The sequence below is a fragment of the Papio anubis genome, chromosome 3, assembly GCF_008728515.1.
Source record: "Papio anubis isolate 15944 chromosome 3, Panubis1.0, whole genome shotgun sequence".
In the NCBI taxonomy this organism is placed as follows: Eukaryota; Metazoa; Chordata; class Mammalia; order Primates; family Cercopithecidae; genus Papio; species Papio anubis.
Window position 1 is genome coordinate 147311456 of NC_044978.1, and position 16824 is coordinate 147328279.

At 37.6% G+C, this 16824-nt stretch overlaps 1 protein-coding gene across 9 annotated transcripts in view; it reads right to left on the reverse strand.

Moving 5' to 3' along the window:
- Positions 1 to 16824, reverse strand: part of WDR19 (WD repeat domain 19) — a 94368-nt gene that overhangs the window by 66184 nt on the left and 11360 nt on the right. For 8 of the 9 annotated variants that reach the window (XR_646876.3, XR_004182806.1, XM_003898587.3 and 5 more), the window contains exons 5-9: positions 16057 to 16172; positions 11452 to 11567; positions 7344 to 7424; positions 5770 to 5882; positions 5300 to 5473 (exon numbers count right to left, since the gene is read on the reverse strand). Coding sequence is in view for 7 of the 9 variants with exons in the window: in XM_003898587.3 (XP_003898636.2) it covers positions 5300 to 5473; positions 5770 to 5882; positions 7344 to 7424; positions 11452 to 11567; positions 16057 to 16172 (600 nt within the window). In the remaining 2 variants the exon portion in view is untranslated. Of the gene's footprint in view, positions 1 to 5299; positions 5474 to 5769; positions 5883 to 7343; positions 7425 to 11451; positions 11568 to 16056; positions 16173 to 16824 lie in introns of those variants that run through there. The other variant, XM_021938365.2, reaches the window with a different exon arrangement.

A 16824-nucleotide genomic window follows, 5' to 3' on the forward strand; every position in this document is an offset into this window, starting at 1 on the left:
CCTTGGCCTCCCAAAGTGCTGGAATTACAGATATGAGGCACCGCATCCGGCCATCTTTTCATCTTTAACAGAGTATTTCACAAAGCAAAAGTTTAAAATTTTGATGAAATCTACTTTATCAATTTTTCCTTTTATAGATCATAGTTTTGGTTTCAAGTCTAAGAACTCTTTGCCTAACCCTAGATCCAAAAGATATCCTCCTATATTTTACATTTTATATTTAAGTCTATGAGTGAATTTTTTTATTAAGGTGTAAGGTTTGTGTTGAAGCTTTTTTTTTTTTTTCACTTGTGGATGTCTAATTGCTCCAGTACCATTTGTTGAAAAGGGCATCTTGCTTTTATTGAATTATTTTTCACCTTTGTCAAAAACCAACTGTGCATATTTGTGTGGGTTTATTTCTGTCTTCTCTATTCTATTCCATTGATTGATATATCTTTTCCTCTGCCAATGATACATAGTCTTGATGATTGTAGCTACACAAGTTTTTATATTGGGAATAATGATTTCTCCCATTTTATTGTTCTCTTTTAAGATTGCTGTTGTTTATTTTAGGATCCGTGTCTATCTCTCTATCTATCTATATTAGAATAAGCATGTCTATGCCTACAAAGAAGCATGCTGGGATTTTGATATAAATTTCATTAAACAATAGATCAACTTGGGGGAACTGATATCTTCACTTTGTTGAGCTTTTCAATCTATGAACACAGTATAACTCTCCATTTATTTGGGTCTAATTTGATCTCTTTTGTCAGCATTTTATAATTTTCAGCACAGACACTGTACAGGTTTTGTTAGAGGTATACTTAAGCAGTTCAATTTCTTTGAAGTGACTGAAAATGGTATTGGTTTTCATTTTTGTTTTCATTGTTAATGTTCATTGTTAGTATATTGAAATGTGATTAATTTTTGTGTGTTGATCTTATATCCTACAATCTTGCTCAACTCATTTATTAGTTTTAGTTCTAGGAGTTGCTTTTATGTAGAAAATTCCAAGATTTTTTATGTAGAAAATCCCAAGATGATCATGACATCTGCAAATAGAGATAGTTTTCCTTCTTCCTTTCTAATCTGAGTGCTGTGTATTTCTTTTTCTTGCCTATTGCAGTGGCCAGAACTTCTAATGCTAGGTTGAATAAGAGTAATGAGAGCAGATATTCTTGTCTTGTTCCTAATCTTAAGGGACAAGCATTCCGTCTTTCACCATTAAGCATGATATTAAGTGTAGGCTTTTTGTAGTTCTTTTTTTTTTGAGACAGGGTTTCACTCTTTTGCCCAGGCTGGAGTGTAGTGGCATGATCACAGCTCACTGCAGCCTCAACCTCCCAGGCTCAAGTGATCCTCCCACCTCAACCTCCCAAGTTGCTGGGACTACAGGCAACTTGTAGAGATGGGGTCTCGCCATATCGCCCAGTCTGGTCTTGAACTCTTGGGCTCAAGTGACTCTCCTGTCTTGGCCTCCCAAGGTTCTGGGATTACAGGAGTGAGCCACTGTGCCTGCCCTATATTGTTCTTTGTCAAACTGAGGTAATTACCTGCTATTCCTAAGTTGCTGAGAGTTTTTATCATGAAGGTGTGCTGGACTTTGTGCAATGCTTTTTCTGTGTCAATTGATGTGATTATATGGCTTGTCTTTTTTAGCTTCTGATATAGTGATTACATTTTTTTTTTTTTTTTTCTTTTTGAGACAGGGTCTTGCTCTGTTGCTCAGGCTAGAGTGCAGTGATGCAACTGCAGCTCACTGCAACCTCAAACTCCTGGGCTCAGCAATCCTCCCACCTCAGCTTCCTGAGTAGCTAGGAACACAGGCACATGCCACCATGCCTTGCTATTTTGTTTTAGAGATGGGGTCTTGCTATATTGCCCAGGCTGGTCTCCAATCCCAGCCTCAGGTGATCCTCCTGGCTCAGCCTCCCAAAGCGCTGGGATTACAGCCATGTACCACTGCACCTGACCTAGATTACACTGATTTTTAAATATTGAACCATTTGATATTTTCAGTGTCTGAAATAAATCACACTTGGTCATGAAGTATAATTCCTTTTATACACTGTTACATTGTTTGCTAAATTTTCTTGAGAATTTTCATGCTCAAGTTTATGAGAGATACTGACCTGTATTTTTCTTTTTTAATACACTGTCTTTGTTTGGTCTTGGTATAAAGGTAATACTAGCCTTATAAAACAAGTTGAAGAGTTCTCTATTCTTTTATTTTCTGGAAGAGATTTTTAAAAAATTGGTATTAATCCTTTATCAAGTGTTTGGCAGAATTCTTCAATGAAACCATACAGGCCTGGAGATTTATTTTTTGGGAGCATTTAAATCACCAATTCCATTTTATTGTAGTTATAGGGCTAATCCAGATGATCTGTTTCATTTGGGTTGAGTTTTGGTAGTTTACGGTTTTCAAAGAATTGTCCCATTTCTTCTAGGTTGTCAGATTTTGAGTGTAAAATTGCTTGTAGTATTCCTTTATTATTCTCATAATGGCTTTCAGATCTGTAGGGATACTCCTGTTTAATCCTTGATATTGGTGATTTGTTGTGTCTATTCTCTTTTTATTTTTGTCAGGCTTGTTAAAGGCTTATCAATTTTATTTTCTTCAAAGAACCATCTTCTTGTTTAATTGATTTTTTTTTTTTTTTTTTTTGAGATGGAGTCTTACTCTGTCACTCAGGCTGGAGTGCAATGGTGCAAACTCAGCTCACCGCAACCTCTTTCTCCTGGGTTTAAGTGATTCTCCTGCCTCAGCCTCCCGAGTAGCTGGGATTACAGGCATGCACCACCATACCCGGCTAGTTTTGTATTTTTAGTAGAGACAGGGTTGCTCCATGTTGGTCAGGCTGATTTTTTAAATTTTCTCATTTTCCATTTGAACATTTTTTAGCATCCCATTTTAATTTCTCTATTTTGCTTTTGTATATTTCTTTGAATAGTTTTCTCAGAGGTTGCTCTAGATTATAATACACATATTTAAGTTTTCATAGTCTACTTAGAATCAATATTTTACCATTTCAAGTGGAATGTAGAAGTCTTATCACATACAAAACCTTTTACCCTCTCTCCCCTTTATGGTATAGTTGTCTGATATATTGCATTTTCATGCATTAAACCCCCTACTGAGCAATATTATAATTTTTGTTTTAAACCATCACATATACATTAAAAATCTCAAAAGAAAAAAAAGTCCATTATATTTACCTGGATATTTACCATTTCTATTGCTCTTCCTTCATTCTTAATGTCCCACATTTCCTTCTGTTCTCAGTTCTCTTCCATCTGAAGAACTTCCTTCAGCAATTCTTTCAGAGAGCAAGATGGTCTCTTCATTTTCCTTCATCTAAAAATGCTTTTATTTCATTTTCATTTACTGATATACATGTTCACTGGATAAAGAATTTCAGTTGACAACGCTTTTATTTTAGCACTTTAAGAATATTGTGGCATTTCCTTCTAGCCTCAATGCTTTATGGTGAGAAAATCCACTGTCATTCAAAATGTTGCTCTCTGGCTGCTTTCATGATTTTTTCTTTGTCTTTATTTTTCAACAGTTTGATTATGATGTGAATAGCTCCAGATTTCTTCTGGTTTATCCGTTTGGGGACTTGCTGAGCTTCTATAATATGGAGGTTTATGTCTTTTGCAATAAGTTTCCAGCCATTATTTTTGGGATTCCGAAGACACAAATACTAGACTTTTTGTTATTGTCTAACAGGTCTCTGGGACAAATAATTTTGTTTCATTTTTTTCTTCCATGTTCAGATTGGATATTTTCTAATGATCTCTCTTCAAGTTCACTGACTCCTTATTATCTCCATTTGCTATTAAGTCCACCACATTTATTGCATTTTATAGTTCTAAAATTTCCATTGGTTCTTCTTTATTGGTTCTGTTTCTTTTCTGAGACTTTCTAGCTTTCCATTTGTTTCAAGAGTATTAGCCCTTACCTCTTGGAGCATTTCTATATCTGCTATCTGCATCTTCTTGGCATTGGTGTTTTTTTATTGTTATTTCCTGAGCGAGTTAAAATTTTCCTAATTCTTCATATATCAAGTAATTGGGGGTTATATTCTGGACATTGTGAAATTATGAGACTGTGTCTAATCTAAATCCCATGGAGAAGGTTAATATTTTTGTTTCAGTAGGCCATCAACCTCGCTGGGTTCGGGTTACAAGTTTCAAGAAGACTTCTGTGGCTTATGGTTTCAATGTCAGTTCTATTTTCAACGCCTTTGCAGTGGTATTCAGATATGTCCCTCTATGGCCCACTCAGTGGCTAGTATAAGACCTTGGCTATGATCTATGTCTTAGTTCAGTTCACAGGGTCTTTGGTATATGTTTAGGATAAGTCTATACATATGAGCTTAAGGATGAACCCAGGAGTTCATAAATATGTTTACAGGGTTGCTTTCCTGAGTTCCTTCCTCTCTGTGATCAATCTGGTACTTTCTAGTTCCCTAGGGCTCCTAATTTTCGTCCTCTATTAATGCTTGATCTCTGGTTCCTCTGTTCTACCACATAATTCCCACAACTATATGAGCACTTGTGACCAAGGGTGGACAAAGAGAAAAATAGGCAACAGTGGTTTGCCCTATCTTCTTGAAACCACAGCCTCTAATTGGAGAGAGATCATCCTCCATCAGAGTTTTAGGTGCCTGTGGGTCCTTGGTGCCATTGTTCCTGCTGCCACTGTCATGAGGAGATTGCTTGGTGGCTGGAGCATTAGAGAACAAAGAACAAAAAAAGAAAAAGAAAACCAGGGGATTTCCCCAACTGCCTTTGAGCATTACAAGTTCTCTTTCCCACAACTTAAGCCAGAACCACAGAGCTTCCTTAAAGCTCTCTCTGTGCTCTGGTGCCTAGTTGTAGGTTTCAGACTTCCTTGAGTCCTGGCTGTGAGAGAGCAGAGGACAAATGGGAGACTCACTGCTGGTTAGCTGGCATTTCAAATTCCATCTTCTTTTCCAATCTGACTGCTACTATTTACTTTTCAGAGTCCTTAAATATCTGCTCCATGCATTCTGCTCATGTTTTACAGCTATATTCAGTGGGAGACACGGGGTGGAGTGTGCTTACTCCATGTTACCCAGAACTACCTATTTTATTTTTAAGACTGATTTTCAACTATACTTTGTTTTATATTTTTGCCCTGAATATTAAAATCAGGAATAAAGTAGTCTTAGATGTCTTAAATTGTAAACATGATTGCCAGATTCATATTAGCTACCAAAGTTTGGCTGATTCACTTGAGTATTTACTATACAAACTTTACTAAAAATATGTGAAAATAACTTACCAGTTATCTCCACATGTAGCAACTTTGTTAAGAGTCTGTGACACTGCAATGCTAGTTAGATTATCTTTATGGTTACGAGCCTGAAATATCTCTTGACCAAGCTCTCCAGTATGAGTAGAAACGACCACAAAATGTCCACGTGAAAAACCAATCATGATGCGGCCATCACCATACCTATAGCAACGAAGGCAACAATATGGTAAACAAGGAGATTAGCTATCAGTGGCAACACGGTAAATTAGCAAGTACCTTAAAATTAAGGAATTATAGAATATAATTTATCAAGGGCCTACTTTGTGTCAGATAATATGCTAAATAGTTCTGCATACTAAATCACAGACCATGAATCAGAAAATGTTATGTATAGAATTGAATGTTACAAACAAAAATTGAATACAATTAGTAAGGAAAAACCTATAGATGTCCTTCTGTAATGAGCTTTTTGTACATACCAGTTATAGCAGACATACCAATTATAGCAGACAATGTTGCCAAAGTCCTGCTGAAATTCAAGATCAGCTGGGTTATCTGGTTCATTCAGATTAAAAAGAAACAAAGCTTTCTTGCCAAGCACCACACTTATCTGCCAGAAAAGATTAGGAGATTGTGAAATGAGTTATTTAGTACTTCATGAAAAGACCAATAAGCAAATCCAAAAGCTGAACCTAATTTGTGAAAATAAGCCGCCCGATTTAGATGTGCTACATGCTGTAACTAGCACAATAATATGACTGACTAAAAAAATGCATTTACTAATATATAGTCTGGTAAGGGTCCTTGGTTTTACACATCTTCAATATACCCTTTGAAATATACTAAAATTCCTTTGTGAAGTGACCATTTAAACTTTCTATACATTTCATTAGAGTACTGCGCAATACAGGATTGTAAGTCTGACAGTTCCACTGCAAATGAATTCATATTCTGATTATAAAGACTCTTCCACTCTAAGAAGCTGTTCTGTTTTTGAGCCATTTGGGATTATAGGTCCATACTCCTGTGGATAATCCAGCTTGGCTTTTATATCATCACTGGTTCCATCACCTGCAGGTCAGTGTTGGCTAAACTCGTGTCTCTCTGCTACTTATGCAAGTAAATTCTTCGGTGCAATTCCCAGTGGAGGATGTAATTATGTTGGGAGAAAAAATAGTACATTACTTATTTGGGCTTATTATTGATATATTTCCTTGATTATAAGATGCTCTCAATTGTAAGTCACTATCAATTTAATAATAGAGTTTTAGGAAATAAAGAACTACTACTTCATTAAATATATTCATATTGACTGTGAAAATCATCTGGATTTCAGAACGTTAAGATGTGGCAGGGAAAATGCATCTAAGTATTAACCAAAAGCTACAACTTTGGCCGGACGCAGTGGCTCATGCCTGTAATTCCAGCACTTTGGGAGGCTGAGGCGGGCGGATCACCTGAGGTTCGGAGTTTGAGACCAGCCTGAACAACATGGAGAAACCCCATCTCTACTAAAAATACAAAATTAGCTGGGTGTGGTGGCACATCCTTGTAATCCCAGCTATTTAGGAGGCTGAGGCAGGAGAATCGCTTGAACCTAGGAGGCGGAGGTTGCGGTGAGCCAAGATCACACCACTGAACTCCAGCCTGGACAACAAGAGTAAAACTCTGTCTCAAAAAAAAAAAAAAAACTAGAAAAACAAAACAAAAAAAACCCAAACCTACAACTTCAAGAGCTTTGCTAACCACATCTGATAGAGTAAAAATTTTAAAAATAATATACGAATTAATACTTCTGTTCTGCAAGGTACCCCTAATGTTTTTGCTACCACAAGAATGAAAAGAGCAATACCAATTGTAACAGAAAGCTGTCCTCATTTGCTGTAATGCCAGGTAGTCAGTAGCAATTACAACAACTTTTAGGGACTAAAAGACCTAGGTCTACTTTGGCTTAAAATATAGTCAATGGACATAATTTATTTATCACTATTTTGTCATCCAAGAAAAGGAAATTATATATTCCACAAAATTACCCAAATGATTTGCACATGGATTTGATTAGAATTCTTACCATGCTTTCAGCAGCAGAGGTTCGGTCATCTGTCTTCATCAAGGAAAACTGCATGTTACTAGGCTCTGATCTCACTTGTGTCTAAAGGAGTAAAAACATCATCACTATGAACAAACCCAATATTTAAATTCATTCTGAATATTAATAGAACAGGTAACTTGTTTTCATTCCTGACTAATGTTGGACTAAGAACCTGAAAATCCTACTGTCACAAATATCTAGAAATTCTACATGAAACAGAAAATATATCTTATTAAATAGATAAATAAGCTTGAAAGAAGAAAAGGGAAATTTACAGGGATCATCAGCAAAGATCAAACTAAAACCAGAGTGTGTGCAGAAACTGATGCTGCAGCTATCCAGAGCAGCTAGTTACAGGAGACAATAACGAAACCCAATTATCTTGGCCTGAGTGTTGAGTCAGACAAAACAAAGTTCATTTCAATAACTTAATTAAAGGATGGGCACAGTGGCTCATATCTGTAATCCCAGTGCTTTGGGAGGCTGAGGTGGGAGGATAGCTTGAGCCCAGGAGTTTGAGTCTGCAGTGAGCTATGAGCATGCCACTGCACTCCAGAGCAAGACCCTGTCTCAAAAAAAAACAAAACAAAAAAAAAAAGAAAAAGAAAAAGAAAAAGGAAAAAGGATTTAAAGATCTCCCTTCCTCCCTTCCTATCCTCACTATAGTCTGAGGTTCAAATTTATATGTTGGGTTGTTTGGGAGCTCCCAAGATGAGAAATTAACATAAAATATGGAAGCATCCAGGCTTATATTACCCCTGCAGTTTTGGAAAAAACTAACCCAGAACCTCTACCAAGGTTTTAAAAAATTTCCACACATAAACCTTGCTAAAGATGAGCTCATAATTCAAACTTACAAAACTCCTAAAGAAACAATGCATCAACAGAAGGAGCTAGCAGATATAAAAATAATAGAATTATTGGAGACATAAATTATAAAATAAATATTTTAAAAATGACTAAAGCTGTAAGAGGACTCATAAATATCAGAAAAGAATTTTTAAATTTCAGGCAGTTTTTTTTAAGTGCATATGTACTTTTGTATTATAGGAGGTGTATCTGAAGGGTAGAGTCCTAGAAATGGTATTGTTAGGTCAAAAAGTAAGTACAGATGTAGTTTTGTTAGCTATTTCCAAATTTTCCTCCAGACAGGACATACTTATTTTATCTACAGTTTCACCAACAGAATATGTTGTCATATTTTACATAATTTTGCCACCCTGATAGGTGAAAACTGGTATTTCAGTGTGGCTTTAATTTGTAGTTATTTAATTATGAGTAAGTTTGAAATTTTTTCATATGTATGAGAGCCATTTTTTATATATTTTTGTGTGAACTGTCTATTCATGTATTTCAAGCAGATTTTTAAAAGAACTACAAAGTACTTTCTAAAAACGAGGAGTCATTAAAATAAAAAAACTCAATGGTATAGACAGATGATTAGACAAATTTGAAGAAAGAATATGTGAACTAATATGAGGAAATCATCCAAAAGGTTGCAGAGTGATAAAAAGACAGAAACTATGAAAAGGAGAGATTAAGAGACATAAGAAGGTCCAACAGCTATCTAACAGATGCTCCCGAAAAACAGAATAGAAAGGGCAAGAAGTAATATTCAAAGAGATAGTGACTATGAATTTTCCTGAATTGACAAAAGATAGCAATCTTCAGATTCAGGAAGCAAGACAAATCCTGAGCAGGATAAATAAAAATAAATCCATACAAGTAACACCATAGTGATCTTCAGAACACCAAAGTTAAAACAATTAAGAAAAAACACCAAACAAAGCAACACTTACAATGCATATTTTGCTTACTACATGACAGCTTAAGTAGGATGTCTAAGTTTGGAAGCAGACTTCTTAAGGATTAGAAATGAAAAATAGTTATCTTGTATGTAACAGCTGAATTGTAGTGACTTCCTGGAATGCTATATGGAAAAAATATTCTAAGGCCATATTTTGATTCAGTGGAGGGAAAAAAATCCACTATCTATTGGTGATGTCTGATACGGACACAAGAGAGGGGAGTTGTAGCATTTGTACTATACCTAACATTCTATTTCTAAAGGGCATTGAAAATAGGATGATTAAAACAGACACAAGAATCGACTTTCTTCAGCCCTATTTTCTAAAAATTCCCAATCAAAACCTGTATCTTCAGTTAGTCCAGGCTTGAACAACACATGAACAAGCTGTAGTAAGTTTTTCCTTGCTGTTCTGCTTGTACTGAATGAGTAAATGTTTTGCACTATCTACTAAAGTAAGTTTTAGCAAGATACATAGTCATCTAGCTGGACTAAAATTGCAGCTTTCCTGGGAGCAGGTAGATTTGGCCACATGACTAGGTTCTAGTCATATGATATGAAGGGAAATAATAAATGCATCTTCCAGATCAAGTCCTTTACAAATTTCTTACATTCTATTTCTTCTCTTTGTCCTTTCCCTGGAGCCGAAATGCAGATGTGATCCTGGTACACTAGCTTCAATTATGCAGATGAGGGTACAATACTCTAGAAAATGGCAGAGCAATAAGATGGAAGGAACCTGAGGCTCTGTACAATTTAGTGAAGCAGAGGTACGTAGGTGACTTGTCTCTCTGTTACATGAGAAAGAGAGGAAACCCCCTGCCCCGACCCATACTATCATATTCTTACAGTCCCTGAAGTTTTAGGTCTCTCTGTCCCAACAGTTTAGTCTATACCCTGACTGATTCAGATAGCCTTCTATCTTTGAGAGAGTCACAATCAATCTTTCATTGATCTTCTCTATCTCCCAAATGTTGTAGGACAGGTAAGCTGCACCACAAAATGTGACAATTAATCAGCAAGGCCATGTGTGTTTTATAATATTAGTAATGTCTTCTTAAGAGTGGGGGCCTATGATCGGCAACCTCTAAGGTGGCCCACAGTGATCCCCACTTTCTGGTTTTATGCCTGTGTGATCCCCATCCCTGCCCTACTGAGTGTGGGCTATACCTTATAATTCACTTCTAAAGAACAAAAGTGATTCTGTGATTAGGTTATAAAGAGATGCAGCTTCAGTCTTGAATGGCTTCTCTCACTCTCTCGCCAGCTGCTGTGTTGTGAGGCACTCTATGGAGAGATCCATGTGGCAAGGAAGTGAGGGAGGCTTCCAGTGAATAGCTAGAGAGAAACTGAGTCTAACAACCTATAAGGAACTGAATCCTGTCAACACCCACGTGAGTGAGCTTGGAGGCAGATTTTCTCCCTATCGAGCCTTCACATGAAACTGCAGCCCTGTCTGACAACACGATTGCAGCCTTGTAGAGACTTTGAGGCAGAGACACCCAGATAAGCTGCATCTAAATTCCTCATCCACAAAACCATGAAATAGTAACTGTTGTTTTAAGCGTCTATATTTTGAGGTTAATTTGTTATGCAGCAATAGATTGGCTAATACAGAGCCACATTTCATGTTCTTTCTATAGTATATAGCACAGTACCATGTGCCTAACAGGTATTCAAAGAATATGTTAGTCAATATTACTCTAGCAATACTAAATCATAAGCAGTAGTCCAAAGTGAAAATTTCCCATTGGTCACATTATGTAGCTACTGGCGATACAAATTCCCATAAGGAGGGAGCCTCTGAAAGAGCTAATCAATCTTGAGAAATGTGAACAGTAGAAAATTTTAATCTTAAAATTAAATTTCATTAGGATTAGTTTAGAAGCAACTTATCAGTTAAAGGTATGGGCTTTATAATCAGGCAGATTTGACTCTGAGTTCAAGATCTACCAGTTATTAACATTTGTATTATAAATATACACATATAAAAAAGAGTTACTTCACAAATACACTGACTAGAACCACAGAGCTGATAATCCACGTTAATAACAAAGGGAAATATACAAAGGAGTATATTTGGATAACATATTCACATCAAAGAAAAGCGTTCTGACACATAAATAGAAAGGTTTTTGAAGTTATTGTGTATACACACACACACATATATATACCTCACATGTAGATTTTTAAAAATTGTAAAGATTAGTTTGATAGACAAACTATTTATTTGGGGTGAAAGCTTGAATATATCAGACCAAAGAGATGTTACTGTATTACCTGTCTTATCGTGTCACCTTCCTGATTACTAACTGTAATCATTTTATCTTCACCACCTAAAGCAAGCAGATTTTCTGTATTCCAACATCCACAAGTGATTCTCTTAGTATGTTTTCCTGAAAAAGAGATGATTTTTGTACAGACATGTGGATTTCTCAAAGAAAAAATCTCTGATGCCAATCTGAATATACCAAGAGATTAAACAGACAAGAATTTAGAATTTCATCAAAGCAGTTAGTGTCTAAGCAAACTTATTTAAAACAGTTTATTACCAAGGTATCAATCAAAATAATGGTATATAAAGGCATTACTGTTTTCCAAATTTTTATCTGGATATAAGCACACGGGCCCTAATGTAAAAAGATACTCTGCTCCTTGACAAGATTTCTTTGCCTATCATATAACCAAACCTGCAAAGATAGTGTCTTTTTTTCTTTTTTGAGACAGGTTCTGGCTCTGTCATCCAGGCTAGAGTGCAGCCGTGTGATCTCAGCTCACTGCAACCTCTGCTTCCCAGGCTCAAGTCATCCTCCCAACTCAGACTCCCAAGTAGCTGGGACTATAGGCACATGCCACCACACCCAGCTAATTCTTTTTTTTTTTTTTTTTTTAAGACGGAGTCTTGCTGTCTTGCCCAGGCTGGAGTACAGTGGTGCGATCTTGGCTCATTGAAACCTTCGGCTCCCAGGTTCAAGCAATTCTTCTGCCTCAGCCTGTCAAGTAGGCTGGGACTACAGGTGTGCCACCAAACCTGACTAATTTTTATATTTTTAGTAGGGACACGGTTTCACCATGTTGGCCAAGCTGGTCTTGAACTCCTGATCTCAGGTGATCTGCCTGCCTTGGCCTCCCAAAGTGCTGGGACTACAGGCATGAGCCACCACACCTGGCCATTTTTGTATTTTTTGTAGAGACGTGGTTTCATTTTGTTGCCCAAGTTGGTCTCCAACTCCTGAGCTCAAGTGATCCACCCACCTTGGCCTCCCAGAGTGCTGGGATTACAGGTGCGAGCCACCGTGCCTGGCTCCAAAGTTAATGTCTTAAGAGACATAAATTCCAAAGCAGTGAAGTTAACTTTACTCATACTCAGCTTCATGGTGTGGTATACCTTTGACGTAAGCAGATTTAACATTCAGTTTAACTGTTCATATATAACTAAAAGAGGCCAGGCACAGTGGCTCATGCCTATAATCCCAGAGCTTTGGGAAGCTGAGGTGGGAGGATTGTATGAGCCCAGGAGTTCAAGACCAGCCTAGGCAACACAGTGAGACTTCATCTCTACAAAAATTAAAGAAAAAAAATTAGCCAGGACTGCCGGCACACGCCTGTAGTTCCAGCTACTCGGGAAGCTGAGGTGGGAGGACCACTTGAGCCTAGGAGATTGAGGCTGCAGTGAGCCGTAATCCCACCACTGCCCTCTGGCCTGGGTGACACAGCAAGACCTTACCTCTCAAAAAAACAAGAACAGTAACAACTAAAAGATATATAATAATATATGATAACACTGATGTACCTGTTAAGAACTGTGTAACTAAGCTAATGAGTAATATCAAATAGCCACTAACTATCAGGAAGTTTTTCATTGAGCTTTCCAGTCAGTGCAAAAATTACATTTTTTTTTTTTGGGGGGGGAAATCACACACTTGACACTATGGGCATTTCTGAAGGTCTTGGGATAGATAAATCCTCAAGAGTCCCAAGGGTAATTCTACTAATGAGAAGAACAGTTAAGTGTATAGATTCTGGAGCCAGACTGCCTAGCTTTGAGTCTTAGCTCCACTACCTACTGAAAAAACCTTGGGTAAGTTACTTAACCTCTTTTTTTTTTTGAGATGGAGTCTTGCTGTGTTTCCCAGGCTGGAGTAGAGTGGTATAATCTTCTCAGCTCACTGCAACTTCTGCCTCCTGGGTTCAAGCAATTCTCCTGCCTCAGCCTCCCAAGTAGCTGGGATTACAGGAGCCCACTACCACTCCTGGTTAATTTTTTTGTATTTTTTGTAGAGATGGGGTTTCACCATGTTGGCCAGGCTGGTTTCGAACTCCTGACCTCAAGTGACCCGCCTGCCTCGGCCTTCCAAAATGCTGGAATTACAGGGATGAGCCACCATGCCTAGCCAACCTTTCTATTCCTTACTCACTTCATCCATAAATTGGGAATAATAGTATGACCTCTCATAGGGTTGAGATTCAATTGAATTAAAGCACTGACCAAAGTGCAAGGCACATATGAAATGAAATGCTATCAAAGTGTCAGCTATTTTAGCTGTTACTAAAAGCAGAGACCACATTCATTTCATTCTTCGTACCCTCATAGAACCTAATAGAGTACCTATGCAGAAAGCAGGTATTAAATGAATGGTTAAGTGAGTAGACCCTGAGGCAGGAGTTTGCCTGGTGTGTTAAGAGGCTCAGGAAGGACAGTGTGGTTGGAGCAGACAAATGAGGAGGGAAGAACATGAGATGAGGTCAGAGGGGCTGCAAAGGCCAGATTATGGAAAATTTGTTCTGGCCATTTTAAGGCCTTTCGCTTTGATTCTGGGTGAGACGGAAACCACTGAAGAGTTCTGAGCACAGGGCTCATTCTGGCCTCTGGGTTGAGAAGATTCTAGAGTGGGGCAAGAGTTGAAGTGGAGAGGCCAGTAAAGAGGGGACTGCAGAAATTAAGGTAGAAAATGTTTGAGACCACACCATGGTGGCAGCAGTAGAGATGGTGAGACAGGCTGGATTCTGGAGATATTTGGAGGTTGAGTCTATAAGATTTTCTGACAAATTAGATATGGAGAGTACGAGAAAGAAAAGAGTCAAGGGTGGCCCTAAAGCTTGGCCTAAAGATTTGGAAGAATGAAATGTCAACAATAGTGGAAGGAAAAGCTGTGAGTCAAGAAGGTTTTGGAGATACTAAATTTGAAGTGTATATTTAGACACCTCATTGAAAGTGTTGAGTAAGCAGTTGGAGGTATGAGTCTACAGTGTGGAAAAGATATAAATTTGGGAGTTTTCAGGATATAGACGGTATTTCATATCAGGAGACCAGAGCACAAAAGTGAAGGAAATATTCAGAGAAGAGACTGGGGCTACAGAGATTTTGCAGATCATAGATTAAGGGACTTGGGTGTTATACAGGAACTGGGTGTCCAAAGAAATAGGCATTAGGAAGGGGAAAAGACTATACAAAGACAAGTAGGAAGATGCTAAAGATATCTTTCTATACCCAAGAAAGGGAGAAGAAAATATCTTCTTCCTCCTCCTCCTTATATACCTCAAAGCCCTTTTGCTTTCAGTGCTCAGATATCAAGTTAGTCTTAACACCAATAATAACAGTTAATAGACAAACTAATTTAAAGTTGATATTTGTAATTTAAAAAATTTTAGTTTAACTTTTCAAATAGTTCAATGACATTAATGTTTAGCTGTAGCACCAAAAATTAATGTTAACATTAAAGAGATACATATATGTAAAAATAATTTGAAATGATTGTCTTGAATGGAAGAGCACTTTCTGAAGTATCTGTGAGTGCCACTATCTCCAGAGTGTAATTCCTTTATTAGCAGTAAGTTATTCTTTTCCTGGCCACCTGGATGCAATTAAGCCCACTAGGTTCCACCATTCATTACAATGATGTTACAATAATTGACAAGAATAGATGGTTCTTCTTGGGTATTCAGAGGGCAGATGCCAAGTGGCCAGAGGTTGGGGGAATCAAAGAGCTGCAACAAGAAGGTCAAACAAGGAACACATAAAAACACCCTCCGGCTGCATATCCTGAGGCAAATGGAACTCATAGTCCACATCGAGATTTAACTAGGATTTGGAGAGGGTGAGGGGTCAGAATTAGAAATCTTGATATATTCTATCCAAGCAGTAAAATTTTTTTTTTTTTTTTTTTTTTTTTGAGATGAAGTCTCACTCTGTCACCTAGGCTGGAGTGCAGTGGCGTGATCTTGACTCACTCCAACCTCCGCTCTCTGAGTTCAAGCGATTCTCCTGCCTCAGCCTCTTGAGTAGCTGGGACTACAGGTGCCTGCCACCGCGCCGGGCTAATTTTTTTGTATTTTTAGTAGAGACGGGGTTTCACCATCTTGGCCAGGCTGGTCTTGAACTCCTGACCTTGTGATCCACCTACCTTGGCCTCCCAAAGTGCTGGGATTACAGGCGTGAGCCACCATGCCCAGACCCAAGCAGTAAATGTTTTAATCTGCGTACTGTGTGGAGTAAAATTACCACATATTACAATGCAACTAAATTAACTAAAATTAACAAAAATAGCACATATTATCAATATGTGTTCATATGCATATGAGCTATTCCTTGTCCAGAGGTAGAGTCTGGGTGAGAAAGGACAAATGGAAGCCATGCTATTAATGTCCTGATGCCAAAGGCACAGACTGACTTTAACTCAATCTATTCTATGTACCCTGGGAAGTTATCAGTAAGCAGTGAAGAGGGATCTTCATGTTTAGCTAAATGTAAGACTTTGGGGGGACATGGGGAGGGGGTTCGTACTGCAAAATTTCCCTTGCAAGATCAGGGAAACCCAAGGCAGCAGAATTTACATTTAGGTAAAGCATCTCAAATATTTAGCAGTGTTTCCAGGTATCACCTACCAAGGACAGGAATCTTTCGAGATGTCTGACGATTATAAATAAGCAAATTTCCTTTAACAGTTCCAACAGCCAGGAAACTTCCAACTTTTGACCAAAGAAGGAAAGACATTTGATCCCTGTAACATTAAGACACAAATTACTAAACAATTCACAATCATAACCTCTAAACAGTCCTTTAAAAAAGTACTCCATGGATAACTTTAACATCTACTTAGAAGCCAAAGTACAAAATACAACTTAATGCTTCAGGACAAAGACTAAATGCTAAAGACATTTTGGAGATGCTATAGGATGATCTTAGGGTCAGTTAGACTCAAAATACAAAAGTATAATGAATGTAGACTTCAATTCTGTTATGATAAACCTCAAAATTCATGAGATGATCTATGATGAGATATTTATTAATTTGTCTATTAAAGATAGTTTTACCTCTAAATGTAATTACAAAAATATTAATGGATGGTGAAACCTCATGCTTTAAAAAAGTGGCATCCAATAACATAATATATTAAATGGTAAAAATCACTGGGAATTCGTAACTTTAAAAAGGATATATTTTTTCTAGCTCCATCACTATTAAGAGTAGCTCAAAAGCAGGCAGTAAACACTTTTGCCCACCACCAGTTCTGACATGCATTCTAGGATTCATGAGGTTGAAGTGTTATACAGTTCCCTACTAAGGGGATGCAGAACTTCTTGGAGTGTACCTCTTTCCATATATTGAGAAAAGAAATTACAATGGGTCAAGAACAGTGGTTCTCAAGATTT